Source organism: Papio anubis, chromosome 17, assembly GCF_008728515.1.
Source record: "Papio anubis isolate 15944 chromosome 17, Panubis1.0, whole genome shotgun sequence".
Taxonomy (NCBI): Eukaryota; Metazoa; Chordata; class Mammalia; order Primates; family Cercopithecidae; genus Papio; species Papio anubis.
The window spans coordinates 11,366,098-11,382,626 of NC_044992.1; the positions used below are offsets into that span (position 1 = coordinate 11,366,098).

General features: G+C 40.5%; 1 protein-coding gene across 1 annotated transcript in view; it reads left to right on the forward strand.

Annotated features, from left to right (window-relative positions):
• Positions 1-16,529, forward strand: part of DNAH9 (dynein axonemal heavy chain 9) — a 381,289-nt gene that overhangs the window by 248,661 nt on the left and 116,099 nt on the right. Inside the window, exon 49 of the mRNA XM_003912358.5 lies at positions 5,423-5,683. Within this exon, the coding sequence (XP_003912407.4) occupies positions 5,423-5,683 (261 nt within the window). The remainder of the gene's footprint in view (positions 1-5,422; positions 5,684-16,529) is intronic.

Sequence of the window (16,529 nt, forward strand, 5' to 3'; positions counted from 1 at the left end):
AGCAATGGTTATAGTAATGATTCTTCTAGTAAAAATGGTATCTATGGTTCCTATCTCTGTAATAAACTCTTAATCTGCAGTTGTTCCTTTGGTATAAAAAGACCGAAGTATACCATGAAAATAGTGGTATAAGGCTAAGGACTTGAGTTATTTTGTGTTGGTATCCTACTGCTTGATTATGAGAGGTTTTGATGCTAGTAATCTGGTGGGAGGAGACAAAATGAATGTTATGGCCTTAGCTCAGATAAAAGACAAATCTATTTAGCAATGATAATTGTGTTAGAAGTAGTAATGATAATTGTAATAGTGACAAAAATTAACAATTATATTGTTAACTTCAGGAACTTAATTACTTATTTATTTATTTATTCATTCATTTTTGAGACTGAGTCTCGCTCTGTCACCCAGGCTGGAGTGTAGTGGCCTAATCTCGGCTCACTGCAACCTCTGCCTCCCAGGTTCAAACGATTCTCATGCCTCAGCCTCTGAAGTAGCTGGGACTACAGGCACGTGCCACCACTCCCAGCTAATTTTTGTATTTTTAGTAGGTCTCGCCATGTTAGCCAGGCTGGTCTCAAACTCTTGGCCTCAGGTGATCCTCCTGCCTGGGCCTTCCAAAGTGCTGGGATTACAGGCATGAGCCACCATACCTGGTCAAAGTTCATAAACTTTAGTCTTATAATTTCGTTCTTAGAGCTGATCGTAAATGTAACTTTATTTTTCTGTAGCTGAATTCAACATGGCTCTGGATCCATCTTATTCATTTAAGAGTAGAAAGCTCTTAATATTAATCTTGCATTGCATTGTGACGTAGTCACATCAAGTTAAAAACTTAGTCATTGGGGAGCAGTCAGTTCAGAGTTAAAACTCTCCCACAGGCCTGTTTCCCTCTGGAGGGTCTTTTCCTCCTTCTTCTCTCTGTGGTGGGCTTGGGTTTCCAAAGGTGTGAAGAAACATCCTGGCAGACCCCTCCAGTTCTCACTGGCTCTGGTGACAAATGCTGGTCCAACCAGATCTGGAGGTGGCATCTTCTGTTTTTGCATCAGTGTCAGCTGAAGTCTCACAGCTGGTGTCATTGCATCCTTTCTCTTGACATTGCCAGGTCCCCCTTTCCTGACTTGCGTTTCACTTGTCCCTCATTGGCATTGCTCAGAGACCACAGTCCTCCCAGCACCTACATCTAACTCAGGTGTAGTCATGAGGAAGAGAGGGTTGTTGGATTGAAGAAATGTTTATAAAAGACCTGAAGGTCATTGCCAATTGCCTACATATAGGACTTCATCTACACATCTGTCAATCTGGAAATTTAAATTCAGTTTATCTTGGGGTTTTCAAAGAGTCTCAGGTCATCAAACTTACCTGAAGTTGAAAGTTTCATAATTCATGATGACGTATTAGGATTCTTTTGGTTGTAACTGAAAATTCTAACTCAAATTCATTTAGTGAGAAAAAACTAAAAATGAAGGGAAGATGGGAAGGGATGGGAGGGAAAGTAAAGAGAGGAAAGAGAAAATCTTGAGATTACATGATGTAGTTATCAAGACCTTTTTGATGGCAACCAGTGAAAATCCAACTAAAGTTGGTTTAGGCAAAACGACAAAATAAAATGAATGAATTGGTTCGTATAACTGAAAAGTCAGAGATAGAGCTTAATTTGAACAGGGCTGGAGCTAGAGACTTGCATGATATTCTGTACATCTTGGTTTTCCCATAGCTAAAGAATCTCTGTGACTTGGATACTCTCAATGGGCAAGGCAGGATCAAATGACAGCTGGAATACCCCAGTGAAACTATAAGGATTTGGAAGTGGGAGTTCTCCAAAGGAAACTTAAACTAAGTAACCAGAATAAAAGTGAACATTTATTAGGCAGGCAAATATTACAGGCCTAGGTAGGACATCTGTATCTAAAAGGAAAGCTTCCTTGAAATGCAAATTCGTATCAGAAAGTGTTGGATGACTATATGGACACAGAGTAAGCAGGAAAATATCTCTAAGTTTCTGTTTTAGTCCAGTTTATGTTGTGCTAAAGGAATACCTAAGGCTGGGCAATTTATAAAGAAAAGAGGTTTATTTGGCTCATGGTTCTGCAGGCTGTACACAGCACTGCACCAACGTCTGCATCTGATGAAGGCCTTAAGCTGCTTCTTTCCATGGTGGAAGGGAAAGTGGAGCTAATGTGTGCAGATATCACATGGCAAGAGAGGAGGCAAGAGAGAGAGGGGAGGGAGGTGCCAGGCTTTTTTAAAATAATCAGCTCTCAAGGGAACTAATAAAGTGAGAACTCACTCACCCACCCCCACAGGAAGGGCATTCATCTCTTCATGATGGTCCCACCTCCATGACACAAATATCTTCCACTTGTCCCCACCTCCAACATAGGAGATCAAATTTCAACATGAGGTTTGGAGGGTCAAATATCCAAACTGTAACAGTCTCCAGCCCTCAGTGGAGTATTTATTGCTGCTGACTGCCCTGGGCTGCTTCTCTTTCTCTGGCACCAGTGATGCTATCCCATCTTTCCCCAAATCCTAGAGCTGCCTGAAGAAAGAGAGTTCTCCCCCATAGGCAATGCAGGGAAAACACTCCTTTTCAATTCTTCTAGTCCCTTCTCAGTTTGATGCCCCAGCTGACTGGAGCACTGCAGAAACATCGTGGGAAGCCTGACTGCTCTCTTTAGCGTCACGTGCCTGGTTCCTTGAAGAAGGGAGGGTCACCCACCACCACTGCATTGTCACCGCACTCACTCAGCACCATTTACTATGGTCCCGATTCAGGGCACCAGCAGGGCTGAGGAAAAGGGTCTCTTCTGTGTTTATGGCATGCTCCCTCTCAACCTTCCCATCCAAGTGTGGGTGTGTCTAAATAAAGAGACCTCCAAAGTATAGCTGGGATGTTTTAAATAAGGGAGAAGAGAAAGATGTAAAGTGACCATTTCAACTTCTCATTCTATTGCAGAAGAACCATAAAATGAACCTGAGTTATGCGTCCTCTGAAGCTTGGTTGGGGGAGCCCTAATTCTGACTGATGGGACCCTCCTGTCACTCCACGTCATGGTTTAAGAGCTGTGAAGCTCCTATTCACAGTGCTGGTGGCTATTTACCTTGGGCTTGAGGTCATAAGCCATATCTGCAATCAACAAAACAAAACAACCAAAAAAAAAAAAGCCACTTCAATTTTCTCAGATCTCCCAAGATTTAAAAAGGAACAAAAAGTTACTGGTGTGTTTGCTGACTGAAGTGATTATGCCGCTCAATCATTTTGATTTACAATTGCATCTTTGTCCCTGTAGAAATAACTCTCTGCAGCTGAACAACGGGAGATGGAAACGGATTAACCTTTCAACTCGTGAATATAAGACGAGTTGTAGGGAGCAGGCCTCCATTTGAGGTTAACACAATGTCTCCTGTTTCTGTGAATACACAAAATTAAAGAGCATTCTCTTTTTTCCCTTTTCTTTCCTTTTCTTTTGATCTGCCATGAAAAGGGAGTTATCAGCAGCGTCTAAGCCTCAGTTTTATTTTTCCCCTTGTGCATTTTGCATCACAAAGCATTTGAATGTGTTTGATGTGTTCCAGGAGCTCTGAAGTAACCTTTGGTTGTTGCATGAAATAGACTGCAGAAAAATGAGAGGCAAGAGGCCGTTCTGGAATGTAAAGTTTATGGACCATATTGCAAATACAAATAGCTTCTTTACTTTCTAGAAATAAATAGGTCTGTGTCTTTCCTTTGCATCTGAAAAGGCCATTACACTAGGCCAATGACACTCAAACCTAGATGGGCATCAGAGTCACCGCTAAAACAGATTGCCACCCCCAGAATTTCTGATTCAGTACATCTGGATTAAGACTTGAGTGTCTGCATTTCTAACAAGTTCCCAGGTGATGCTGATGCTGCTGGTCCAGGGATCACATCACTCAGCTGATCTGAATGTAGATAGAAAACCGTCCTTGCCTCCCAGCTCATGAGCAGAATAGATGTTTTCTCAGGTGCTGATATTCCCATCACTTTATTACTGCCTCCAGGTGACATATGACTTCAGAGGCTGGGCTGGATGGGAAACTCAGCTGGCCTTGGCCACTGGGACTCTTACTGTTCCACTTTAATCTGGCCATCTATTTCTAGTAAGGATTGTGTAAACAAATGAAGACCAATCACATGAGAACAATCAAAGGCTGTTTATTCAGAGCTGGCTCTAGCAAGAAAGTCAGCCACCATCACTTGTGCTTAGCCACTCAAAGGCAGGCAGAAAAGTAGAAAAACTTTATAGTAAAAACAGGGAAGGCTTCCAGTATGCCCTGTGGTAGGCGGGCTCACTGGAAGTCCAGTGTTCTATGTGATTGGTTAGGGGAGCATGTTTGGCTTTCTCTGGTTGGTCCACGGTTGGAAGCGGGGATAAAAACTAAGGAAGTTGTTTATCATTAATCAAGTCCTGGCCATTTGGAGCCAATTGCTATAGGAGTTTTTGTTTGTCTTCCTGGAATATTACTAGAGATAGAAGTCCGACTTCCTACAAGTCTGACTTAGCAAGCTGGCTTCCTGGGCTGGTTATTGTAGAAAAGGGGTTGGTTCCTGGGCAGGTTGCTTCAGATTGTGGATCAGAGGTCAGTTTTTATATATGGTCTGTCATTGTCCATGTGGACGTTCAGTCTCTCAGGATTCACAGTAGACATTCCCTTTTTGTGTCTTGTTTAAATCTTTGGCACACTCCACATTCGCCACTTTTAATTAAATTAGGGCCTACTCTGTGAAAAGTATTATCTTAAGTACATGAAGCTTTATACGCTATAGCTACCAATGTCAATGAGAAGCAGCCTAAGCCATTTTGGCATCAAGGAGAAAGGTCAGGGCCAGGTGTGGTGGCTCACGCCTGTAATTTCAACACTTTGGGAGGCTGAGGCTGACAGATCACCTGAGATCAGGAGTTCGAGACCAGCCTGACCAACATGGTGAAACCGCCGTCTCTACTAAAAATACAAAAATTAGCTTGGCTTGGTGGTGCATGCCTGTAGTCCCAGTTACCTGGGCGGCTGAGACAGGAGAATCTCTTGAACCCAGGAGGCGGAGGTTGCAGTGAGCCGAGATCACGCCACTGCACTCCAGCCTGGGTGACAGAGTGAGACTCCGTCTCAAAAAAAGAAAGAAGAAATAAAAAAGAAAGGTCAGGGCACATGTAATTTAGAATGTTCCAGCACATTTACTGTGGTGGAGAGAGGACATCCAGAGTTCCTGGGAAAGAAACCCAGGTCGGGGAGCCTGGTCCCATCTGAGAGCACAGCTTTGTACCTTTGTATCAGGAGCTATCATCTGTTCTGCTCTGCAGAGTTGGGTCCTCAGGTCATGCCCAACAGGCCAGTGACTAGTCCAGTGCCCACAGTCCCTCTGATCATGATTCCTGATAAGTCCCATGCCTCTCCAATACAGGTGGATGATCTGAAAACCAAGTTGGCTGCCCAGGAAGTGGAGCTGAAGCAGAAAAATGAAGATGCAGACAAACTGATTCAGGTGGTGGGTGTGGAGACTGACAAAGTGAGCAGAGAGAAAGCCATGGCAGATGAGGAGGAGCAGAAGGTGGCCCTCATCATGCTAGAGGTAAAGCAGAAGCAGAAAGACTGTGAGGAGGACCTGGCAAAGGCAGAGCCAGCACTCATGGCAGCGCAGGCAGCCCTAAACACCCTCAACAAGGTAAGAGGACTGTCTGCCATACCTCTCATCTTTCAGGGGCTGGTAGACCCAGAGACCACCTTGGCATTCCCAAGAGATGCAAGGACAGTGTTGGGAGGGTTTAGGGTGGGCTCCAGCTGTTGCTGATTTACTCATTAAGCAAGCAAACATTTCTTAGGACTGTCTGTTCGGTTCCATGAGCTACCAATGAAACCCGGAGATGGGAATCTTAGAACCATCTAGAACGTGAAAAGTCAGCTGATCCAAACTCCTCACTTCACATATAAGGAAACCAAAGCCCAGGGAGGAGGACAGACTAGGCCAGAGCCATAAACTTAGATATTAGAGCAGAGACTTGAATTTACATCTTCAAAATCCAGTCCCAGAGATCTTCCTTCTCCAGTAACCCAGGACCATCTTGCCCGTTAGGTTCTGTGGGACACACGAGCCCTTTAAGGTTCTTTTGTTAAATGTTTAAGAAAAGACAATAAAATAAGATGTTAGCCTCAAAATATACTTTTTAATCTATAAAATCAAAATTGGTAAGTATTTAATTAAGTGGCAACCACATAACTATATGTCAACTAAATTAAACTCATAAATTTACTCTGGAAGGAAGGTGGGGAGGGCACAAGGCTTAGCCACTTTTTTCTTTCCTCATTTTTCATTTTAACTTTTTTTTCCCACTTGGATGACCATGGCTGAGAGGCAAAGGTGGAAGGAAAAAAGGGGGCAGTCAGACTCAAGTCATTATGAGTTGGCACCTGAGATGGACGGAAAGCTGCCCCCTTATCTGTTGAAATGCTCACATATGTTTTTTGGAGATCCTCTACCAGTCACTGGGGACCTCACCCCTACAGATTGCTTTCTCTGCCTTCTCCCGAGAGTCTGGCAATTCCCTTTCTTCCTTCAAACGAAACACTTAGGCAAGTTCTAAAACAACCTATGGCGGCTCAGCCATGCAAGTGGCTCACATCTGGTCCACTGGAGATTCCCACACCACCTTTCCCGGAACAAGCTTAAGAGGCCTCCCATGCCGAATACTCTGCCCACATGTCTCGGGGCTAGCCCGCTATTTGTATGCACTCTAGATTTCTGGGATATAAGTTAGGGCACCCAGTCCCCTGTGCCAGTCAAACTGCAGGAGAAACATGTTGAGCTCACTGAGTAGTCTTTCTGAAGTCCCTCCTTCCATATTTTCTGCGAAAAGAGGTGGCTGCCCCACATCCTCCCTTGAAGGCATGGTGGGTGGGACACACGAGTAATCCTCATGAAAATTTCCTCTTAATCTCTAACTTCCTGACTCTCTTATATCCTCAGTTAGAGTAAAGGGTTGGAGTCAAAAAAAGCTCATCTTCTGAAGCCTTCTTGAATTCTGCATAGTCCCCTCATACCTCACTTTGGAATGTAGCATCTATTGGCTCAGGGCCTCAACTAGGCACATTGTAAAATCCTATTATGTATGGTTATAAAAACAATTATATTTGATGTGAGCTGTGAGTGCATTTTTGTATTTTTTGTGATGTGGTATAGGGAAGCCCTAAAAGTAAGGGTGTCCAAGTCCAATCAAGTTCTTAAATGAGCCTCTACTGCAATGAAAAACACAAAATTTCTCCAACAGGAATTTGCTATATCATTGGGTAGGCCAGGATCAGAGTGTTACCTGGCTGTGCCACTGTTTCTGAGCCTGAAGCTTTCCTCCAGCCAGACGGGCTTCTCTCTGGCCCCTCACAGCAACACTCTGCTCATCTGTAGGCCTTTGATTAGACTGTACCCTCCCTCTTCCTCATTTAGGGCCCCTCTCCTTTCATTCCGTCTAAATCTTACCCAAATTTCAAAATCAACCTTACATTCCAGATCCTTGTCTTCTGTTTCTGATTTCCAGAACACAAAAGATAGAACCACTTTATTTACGCACCTTCATGTCTTGTTCACTGATCATTCCTTGCCAAGAAGACAAATGTCTTTCATAAGCTCTTTTGACACAGGTTTTATATTTCCTAAGATGACCATAGTTCAAATACTGGCTGCACTGCTTACTAACTTTGTGGCTCTGGGAATAATTTTTTTTTTTTTTTTTTTTTTTTTTTTTTTTTTTTGAGGCCCAGGTCACAAGCTGTATTGCCAGGTTGGAGTGCAGTGCGTGTGATCTCGGCTCACTACAAGCTCCGCCTCCTGGAGTTGCATTCTCCTGCCTCAAGCTCCCAGAGTAGCTGGGATTACAGGCCTGCCACAGCATACAAGCTGAATTTTTTTTTGTATTTTTAGTAGAGACAGGGTTTCACCGTGTTAGCCAGGGTGGTCTGCATCTCCTGACCTCATTGTGATCTGTCCGCCTCGGGCTCCCAAAGTGCTGAGATTACAGGCATGAGCCACCGCACCCGGCCAACTCTGGGAATAATTTTATCTTCTCAGAGCTTCCGTTTTCTCGTCTGTGAAATGGAAGTAATGGTAATACCGTCCCCATTACATCGTTTCAAGGATTAAATGAGATTAGTGTGTGAAAAGTAGCTAACAGATGATAGCCACTCAGTAAATATTTGTTGTTGGTGGTGGTGATGGTGGTGATGGTGTCATAACCAGAGTTATCACTTCTGTTTCCACAAAACTGCAAACAAAATGAACATTAATAAATACTGTTTGGTTAATTTGATTAATTGATAGATTGAAATAAATAATAGGTGCGTAACTTGAGAAGTGATGGAATAGAATACTGATGATCACACTGGATTTGAAGTCTAGACAACAGAAGTAAAATTCATTTTTAATAAGTGCCTACTATGTGCCAGGTAATATGATAGATGCTGTCTTCGAAATAGTGTATAGCTTGGTACAAGTCACTGAAGTCCTTGATTCCTCAGTTTCTTTTCCCTATAATTAGAGAGGGACAAACAGGAATTAACAGGTTCTTCATGTCACTTTACACTCCCATCCAATCTACAAATTACTTTCAAGGTATATCCAAAATTCAAATGCTTTGGATTTTTTTTATATGCTGCTAACACTTAGGTCCGAGCCACCATCATCTCTGCCTTGAACTATGGCAATAGCCTCTAGGTTGCTCTCTCTGCTCCCACCCATACTCCAACACGGTCTTTGCCTGTTACAGCAGTCTGAGTAATCTTTTTGTAAGAACAGGTGTTTGACCATGTCATCTCTGTGTTCAGAATATTCCATGGTTTCCCATCACATTCAGAATAAAACCCAAAGATGTCACCATAGCCTAAAAGGCCATCTATTATTTTGCCTGTGCCACCTCTCCTGCATCAGTTACCACTCTTCCTTTTGCCGTTCAACTCCACCCACGCCAGCCTTCTTGCTGGTCTTAAACGCTGCAAGCACAGTCCCACCCCAGGACCTTTGAACTAGTGCTTGCCTCTGCGGAAGGTTCATCTTCCAAGTATCTCCATGGTTCCCTGCTGTTCTTTCAGGTGTTGGCCCAAAGTCACCTCATCAGGAAGCAAATAATAAAGGCATTCATTAATTTCAGAAAAAAATTAAGATATACAAGAAAGAAAATTAATCCAAAGTGAACAATAGTTATATTCATGGGCATACTGAGTGTTAATTTAACTAAAAGTTTGATATATCCATAATGGGGAGAGGGAAAGGAAGTCAGTAACGATAACTATGAATACTCAACATTCTACAGTAGCAAGTCCCTTGATAATGTCTTAAATGAAAAAGCAGCAGCATAAGCATGTTCTTTATCAATAAGGAGTAAAATCTAGAAAGTAATGGTGGGCGGCCGGGCATGGTGGCTCACGCCTGTAATCCCAGCACTTTGGGAAGCCGAGGTGGGCGGATCATGAGGTCAGGATATCGAGACCATCCTGGCTAACTTGGTGAAACCCCATCTCTACTAAAAATACAAAAAATTAGCCGTTGTGGTGGCGGGCGCCTGTAGTCCCAGCTACTCGGGAGGCTGAGGCAGGAGAATGGCCTAAACCTGGGGGGCGGAGCTTGCGGTGAGCCCAGATCGCACCACTGCACTCCAGCCTGGGCACTCCAGCCTGGGCGACAGAGCGAGACTCCATCTCAAAAAAAAAAAGAGAAAGTAATGGTGGAGGAAATTGAAAGTGGTGACTTCTGGAGAGACAGAACTGGCGTGAAATGGGCATGTGTTTTGTTCCCAGCCTTGTAGCGGTATTACAGCTTGTAAACTACGTGCGTGTGTTACATTAGCAGAAATAAAAATTAAAAAATTTCAGTGACTTGAGATTACAGAAGAAGGCACAGCCAACTGCCCAGCCTGGTAGGAAATAGGGAAGAGAAACCCCATGAAGCAGAGAGTATAAAGATGAGTATTTTACTAGATGGAGAAGGTGGTAGAAAAGAACATCCCAGGAAGGAACAACCTTTGCAAAGACCCAGATGAATGAAGGGTGCGGTATATCTGAGCTGTGGGTAGAGAAGTGGGTGCCTTAGAAGGTGATGTGGCAGGGGAGGCTCGACAGGTGAGCTGAACAAGACAATTAACAGTCCATCCATCACTAAGAAGTTTAACTGTAGACCCGTTCACAATCTACAGGTGGCAATTCATTACTGGGTTGCAACAGCGCTTTTTTTATGAAATAGAATGGTCCATAGTACACCATCTGTAGTAAGGACAAATATTGCTTCATGAACCCAAGGACTCCTGGACTATCCTTAAACCCTTCTGCACTCACAGGACTCTGGTATTTAAGGACCTTTTCTCTGTTTTCTCATTATTTGCAAAGTTAACAATAAATCTTTAGCTAATACATAAAGAATACCTATAAATCAGAGGTGGGTAGTAACTCTCTGCACACTTTAACTCTCCATTTTGGCAGTTTTATTTTGTTTTTATAGCTGAACTAAAATAAATCCAGTATAACTTTTTCTGCCTTCATTTAGGAATGGTTTATCTTGCAATTTCATGGTCTTTCTCCCACCCCCTCAAAGTTATTTGGAATGTTCTATTTACTTCCCATGTATTTTTTTTTACAGTGAACTTATTTCTTCTTATACAAATAATAGTTAACAGCATTTTTGTTGTTGAAAATGACTCAAATAGTATAGAATATATAGGGTCAACATGAAGTCACCCTTACTTTCCACTTCAGCCCCTGACCTCTCCTAATGATAGCTCCTATAATAATTTGGGGTGTGTCTATTTCAGTAGTTTTTCTACACATTTATATTTGTATTTATGCACATACAAAACAAATCTCAAATACAAATGGATATTACCAAATTACTTGCCCTCCTGTTTATTGTATGTATTTAAGGTATTATGCTTTTGATATGTATATACATAGTAAAATGATTGCCACAGTCGAGCAAACTAACATATTCATCACCTCACATAGTTATGTTTATGTATGTATGGTAAGAGCACCTAAAATCTGCTTTCTTAGCAAATTTCCCATATACAGTAATATGTGTTGGTGAAAGTGTGAAGACATGGGAATGCTTGTGCACTGTTGGTGAGGATGCAGATTGGTACAGCTGCTATGGAAAACAGTACACAGAGGCTTCTCAAAACTTTAAAAATAGAAACAGCATATGACCCAGCAATCCCTCTTTTGGGTATATACCCAAGGGAAATGAAATCAACACCTCATAGAGATGTCTGCACTCCTTTATTCATTGCAGCCTCATTCCCAAAAGCCACAATATGGAGAAAGCATAAATGTCCCTCGACATTATACAAGACATCCTGCATTTGCAACAACACTGATGAGCCTAGAAGACATTATGCTAAGTGAAATGAGTCAGACATAAACAGAAATACGCTGTATGGTCTCACATATGGAATCTCACTTTCCCTCTTGATACAAGATTTTATTTCATGTCAGTACATGTATTGAAACCCCATTTATTTAATGCTTCGTAATACTCTGTCTTCTAATAGTACTGCATTCTGTTTAATTATTCTTCTATTTTTGAGCATTTAGTTTATTTTTTCCAATACAATTTTCCTTGTACATATATCTTTTTTTTTTTTTTTTTTTTTTTTTTTTTTTCAGAGTCTCGCTCTGTCTCCCAGGCTGGAGTGCAGTGGTGCGATCTCGGCTCACTGCAAGCTCCGCCTCCCGGGTTCACGCTGTTCTCCTGCCTCAGCCTCCCACATATATCTTTATTGTTTGTGTGTAAGAATTTCTCTGGGCAAACAAGAAGTACAATTGCTTGACAGAACAACATGGTAGGCTAAATAATGCCTCTCCCCCAACGAGTTCCACATCCCAATCTCTGAAGCATGTGAATCTTGCCTCATATAACAAAAGTGACTTTGCAGATATCATTAAGTTAAGGATCTTGAGACAGGGGGATTATCTGGGATTATCCAGATGGGCCCTAAGTAATCACAAGGGTTCAGAGAAGAGAGAGAAAAAAGGTCGGAATAAGGAAGTGACGTGATGACAGACACAGAGGGAAAAAAATATTGTGTGATATGGGGCCATGAGCCAAGGAATCGGACAACCTCTGGAAGCTGAAAAGGGTGTGCAACGGATTCTCCACGAAAACTTCTGGAAGGAATCAGCCCTCCCAACCACTTGATTTTAGGACGTGTGACCTCCAGGATGGCAAGATAGTACATCCATGTTGTTTTGAGTCAGGAAGTTTGTTGTAACTTGTTATGGAAACAATAGAAACCTCTTAAAATAATATGCTCTTTTTTAAAAATACATTCTGCCAAATTTCTATCCAAAATAGCTGTTCTTACAGTTCTGAACACTGCTTCTCCCACATCCTGGCCAACCTTAGATATTTTTAGTCACTTCAGTTTTACTCAATGAAATGACTTTTCAAATTCTCACTTTTATTTTAACTTTAAGTGGTTTCATTCTAATGAGACCAGGTGTTGATCAAAGAAAATGACCAAGGCAAGTCTCAATCATTTTAGGAGGTTTATTTGCCAAGGTTAAGGACATGCCCAGGAAAGAACATAGAGCCACGAGAAAAATGTGGTCCATGCTTTTTCCAAAGAGGCTCTGGGAACCTCAATGTTTAAAAGGAAAGGAGCAGGTATGAGGAAAGAGAAAAAACATTTTTTAAAGGGTGTGGGTAAGTTAAGAGGCAAATGGTTGCATCCTTTTGAGTCTTTATTCAGCCGTTCACAAGTGAGAGGAGGGTAGGGGAATAGTCAGTTATGCGTCCATCTAGCTCAGTGAATCTGCATTTTTACGGAAGATAACATAAACATAGGGCGGAGGAAGCAATCAGACATGTATTTGTCTCAGGTGAACAGAAGGATGATTTTCAGTTCTGTCCTTTGTCCCGTCCCTGTGAAGATAAGCTGTCAATTTACATCGTCAGGGTGAAATTCAACAGAACTGTTTTAGGATAAAGATCTTGGGGTCCACAAGGAATTTCCTTTTGGGCAAATTGTGAGGGAAGTATGTAGCTTTTTTATCTTTGCAGCTATTTTATTTAGGAACCAAATGAGAGGCAGGTTTGTGTGACCCAGTTCACAGCTCAACTTTTCCCTTTGGCTTAGTGAGTTCGGGGTCCTGAGATTTATTCTCCTTTCACATGGGCATCTTTTAAAATCTTTAGATTTCTTTTTCTGTTCATTACCTATTCAGATCCTATGCCCATTTTCTCACAAGGTAGTTTTCCTTCTTTTTATTTCCTTCCTTTCTTTTTATACAGTTTCTCATTATAAACTTTTGCTATGAGTCCCTTGGTATATATATGTTGTAATATTGTTGCCAGTTTGTTATTTGTCCTCTAACTTAATATTAACAAGTAATAAAAAAGGATTTTATAACTAATAATTTGGGGAATTCTAGGAGAAGTCAGGGTCTTCATTATAAGCTTAATACTAAAAGTGATAGATATAGCACATGAAAATAAAACCTCAGATTAATCTAACTTATTAATGGTGGTGTAAGATATCAACATGAAATACTACTAAGTTGACTTTAGCAATTTATTGAAACAATATGCCACCAACTGGTAAAGTTTTTAATTTAGTATATAATGCTATTTATGTATGCATACCCAAGCATACATTAAAAAGAAAAGCTTTGTAATCACTGTGTTAGTCAGGGTTCTCTAGAGGGATAGAACTAATAGGATAGATGGACATATGAAGTGGAGTTTATTAAGGAGTACTGACTCCTACCATCGCAAGATGAAGCTCCACAATAGGCTATCTGCAAGCTGAGGATCAAGGAAGCCAGTCCGTGTCCCAGCACCTCAAAAGTAGGGAAGCTGACAGTGCAGCCTTCAGTCTGTGGCCAAAGGCCTGAGAGCCCCTGGAAAACAACTGGTGTAAGTCCAAGAGTCCAAAAGCTGAAGAACTTGGAGTCTGATGTTAGAGGGCAGAAAGCATCCAGCACAGGACAAAGATGAAGACCAGTAGACTCAGCAAAAGTGGCTTCTCCCACCTTCTCCTGCCTGCTTTATTCTAGCTATTCTAGCGGTGCTGGCAGCTGATTAGATGGTGCCTACCCAGATTGAGGCTGGGTCTGCCTCTCCCAGTCCACTGACTCAAGTGTTAATCTCCTTTGGCAACACCCTCACAGACACACCCAGGAACAATACTCTGCATCCTTCAATCCAATCAAGCTGACACTTCATGTTAATCATCACAGTCACCCTGAGAAATGTCAAAATGATATTTAACACAATTCAACATCTATTCCTTGTTAAAACTCTCAGTCAAGTAGGAATAAAGTAATATTTGAATACTTCGCTAGCAGATGGAAATCAATCCAATCCAGGAGCAAAACCTTCCATCTAATGATAGAACCCAAGAGGCACTGCCATTAACATAGAGAAAGTGCTATGGCAACCCCCTTCAATACTATAATTTAAAAATGTGTCCTAGATTTCTAGACAATGAAATAATGAATTAAAAAATCTTAATCATATAAATGTTGTGAAATATCAAACATAATATTATTCATGGATGATACAAAAAATAAAACAAATAAAAGGGAAAGTTAAGGATTCATTGCAAAATAAATTTTAACATGCAATAGCTTTCCTACTATCCACAATAGCCAGTTAGAAAATATATCTTCAAAATAACAACCAAAACATATGGTAGAAATAAGTGTAAAGAAATTTGTTGAAACTGTGAAGAAAACTACATATCCTTATTGAAGGATGTTTTAAAAGATGCGAATAAACAGATGTACTTTGTGTACTGGGACATCCAATTTTATAAGGACACTATTTCTCCAATTTACTTAAAAGTAAAATACTACTCTAACTGAACTCCAATTTTATTTTTGGCATATTTGTCTCTACTGTTATTAAAAGTTCTTATCATTTAACCATTATTAAAGATCCAATAACCTACGTGTTCAACAATATAAAGTTAGCCAAATAAATTATGTATATCCAGATGGAAGAAAAGTATGCATTGGTTATTTTAAATCATATTTCCAAAAGTAATTGATAAGAAAAACTTTAAGATTTTATTTTCAGTAAAAAAGTAGGTTCGAAATTAGTATAGTGATTGATATGTATATTTGTATACATACGTGTATGTGTGTCTGTGTATGTGTGTATATATATATACACACACAGAGAGAGAGAGAGAGAGAATAATAGAGACACATAAAAAAGAAAGCTACTGAATGAATCACACCAGGATGTAATATTTTATCTCTGGTTAATAAAATTATGAATCTTATTTTTATCTTTACCTTTGCTTAATATTCCACAATAAGTATATACTCTTAATAAATGGACGAAACAGTATTATCTTGTATAACAGTTAAGAATAATAAAGAAATAAAACTGTAAAAGAACCAGAAAACTTCTCATAAGTTTTCAGATCAGTTTTTATGTGTGTGAAATGTCTTTCTAAATGCAGAAACAAAGAACCATATTTAGAAAAGGACTGTTAAATGTGACTTCATAAAAGCTTTAAATTTCTGTAGATCACAAAATACCATAAACAAACTTTTTTGCATTAAATAGAAGTATAATAATTTATTATAATCTTGAAGGGAAAAGTCCAGATTGTATTTTTGATAATCTTAACATTAATATATTATTACAATGTGAAGAAAGTTTTTTTGAAATTTTGTTTTAGTCATTTCCTTTGAAGTCACATCATGGTAACATCTTTTTTTTTTTTTTTTTTTTTTTTTTTTGAGACAGAGTCTCGCTCTGTCTCCCAGGCTGGAGTGCAGTGGTACGATCTTGGCTCACTGCAACTTCCACCTCCTGAATTCAAGTGATTCTCCTGCCTCAGCCTCCAGAGTAGCTGAGATTACAGGTGCACACCACCATGCCCGACTAATTTTTTGTATTTTTAGTAGAGACGGGGTTTCACCATGCTGGCCAGGCTGGTGTCGAAATCCTGACTTTGTGATTCACCTGCCTGGGCCTCCCAAAGTGCTCGGATTACAGGTGTCAGCCACTGTGCCCGGCCAGTAACATCTTTTTTAATTATTTAACTTTTATTTTAAGTTCAGGGTACATGTGCAAGTTTCTCATAGAGATAAACTTGTGTCATGAAGGTTTGTTGTACAGATTATTTCATCACCCAAGTACTAAGCCTAGAACCCAACACTGGCACGAGATTGTATTTCATTGTGGTTTTGATTTGCATTTCTCTAATGATTAGCTATGTTGAGCTTTCTTTCATATGTTTGTTGGCCACATGAATGTCTTCTTTTAAGAAGTGTCTGTTCATGTCCTTTATCCACTTTTTAATGAGGTTGTTTTTTTCTTGTAAATTTAAGTTCCTTATAATTGCTGGATATTAGACTTTTGTCAGATCCAAGCTTGCAAAAATTTTCTCCTATTCTGTAGGTTCTCTGTTCACCCTGTTGATAGTTTTCTTTGCTGTGCAGAAGCTCTTTAGTTTAATTAGATCTCATTTGTCCGTTTTTGCTTTAGTTGCGATTGCTTTTGGTATCTTTGGCATGAAATC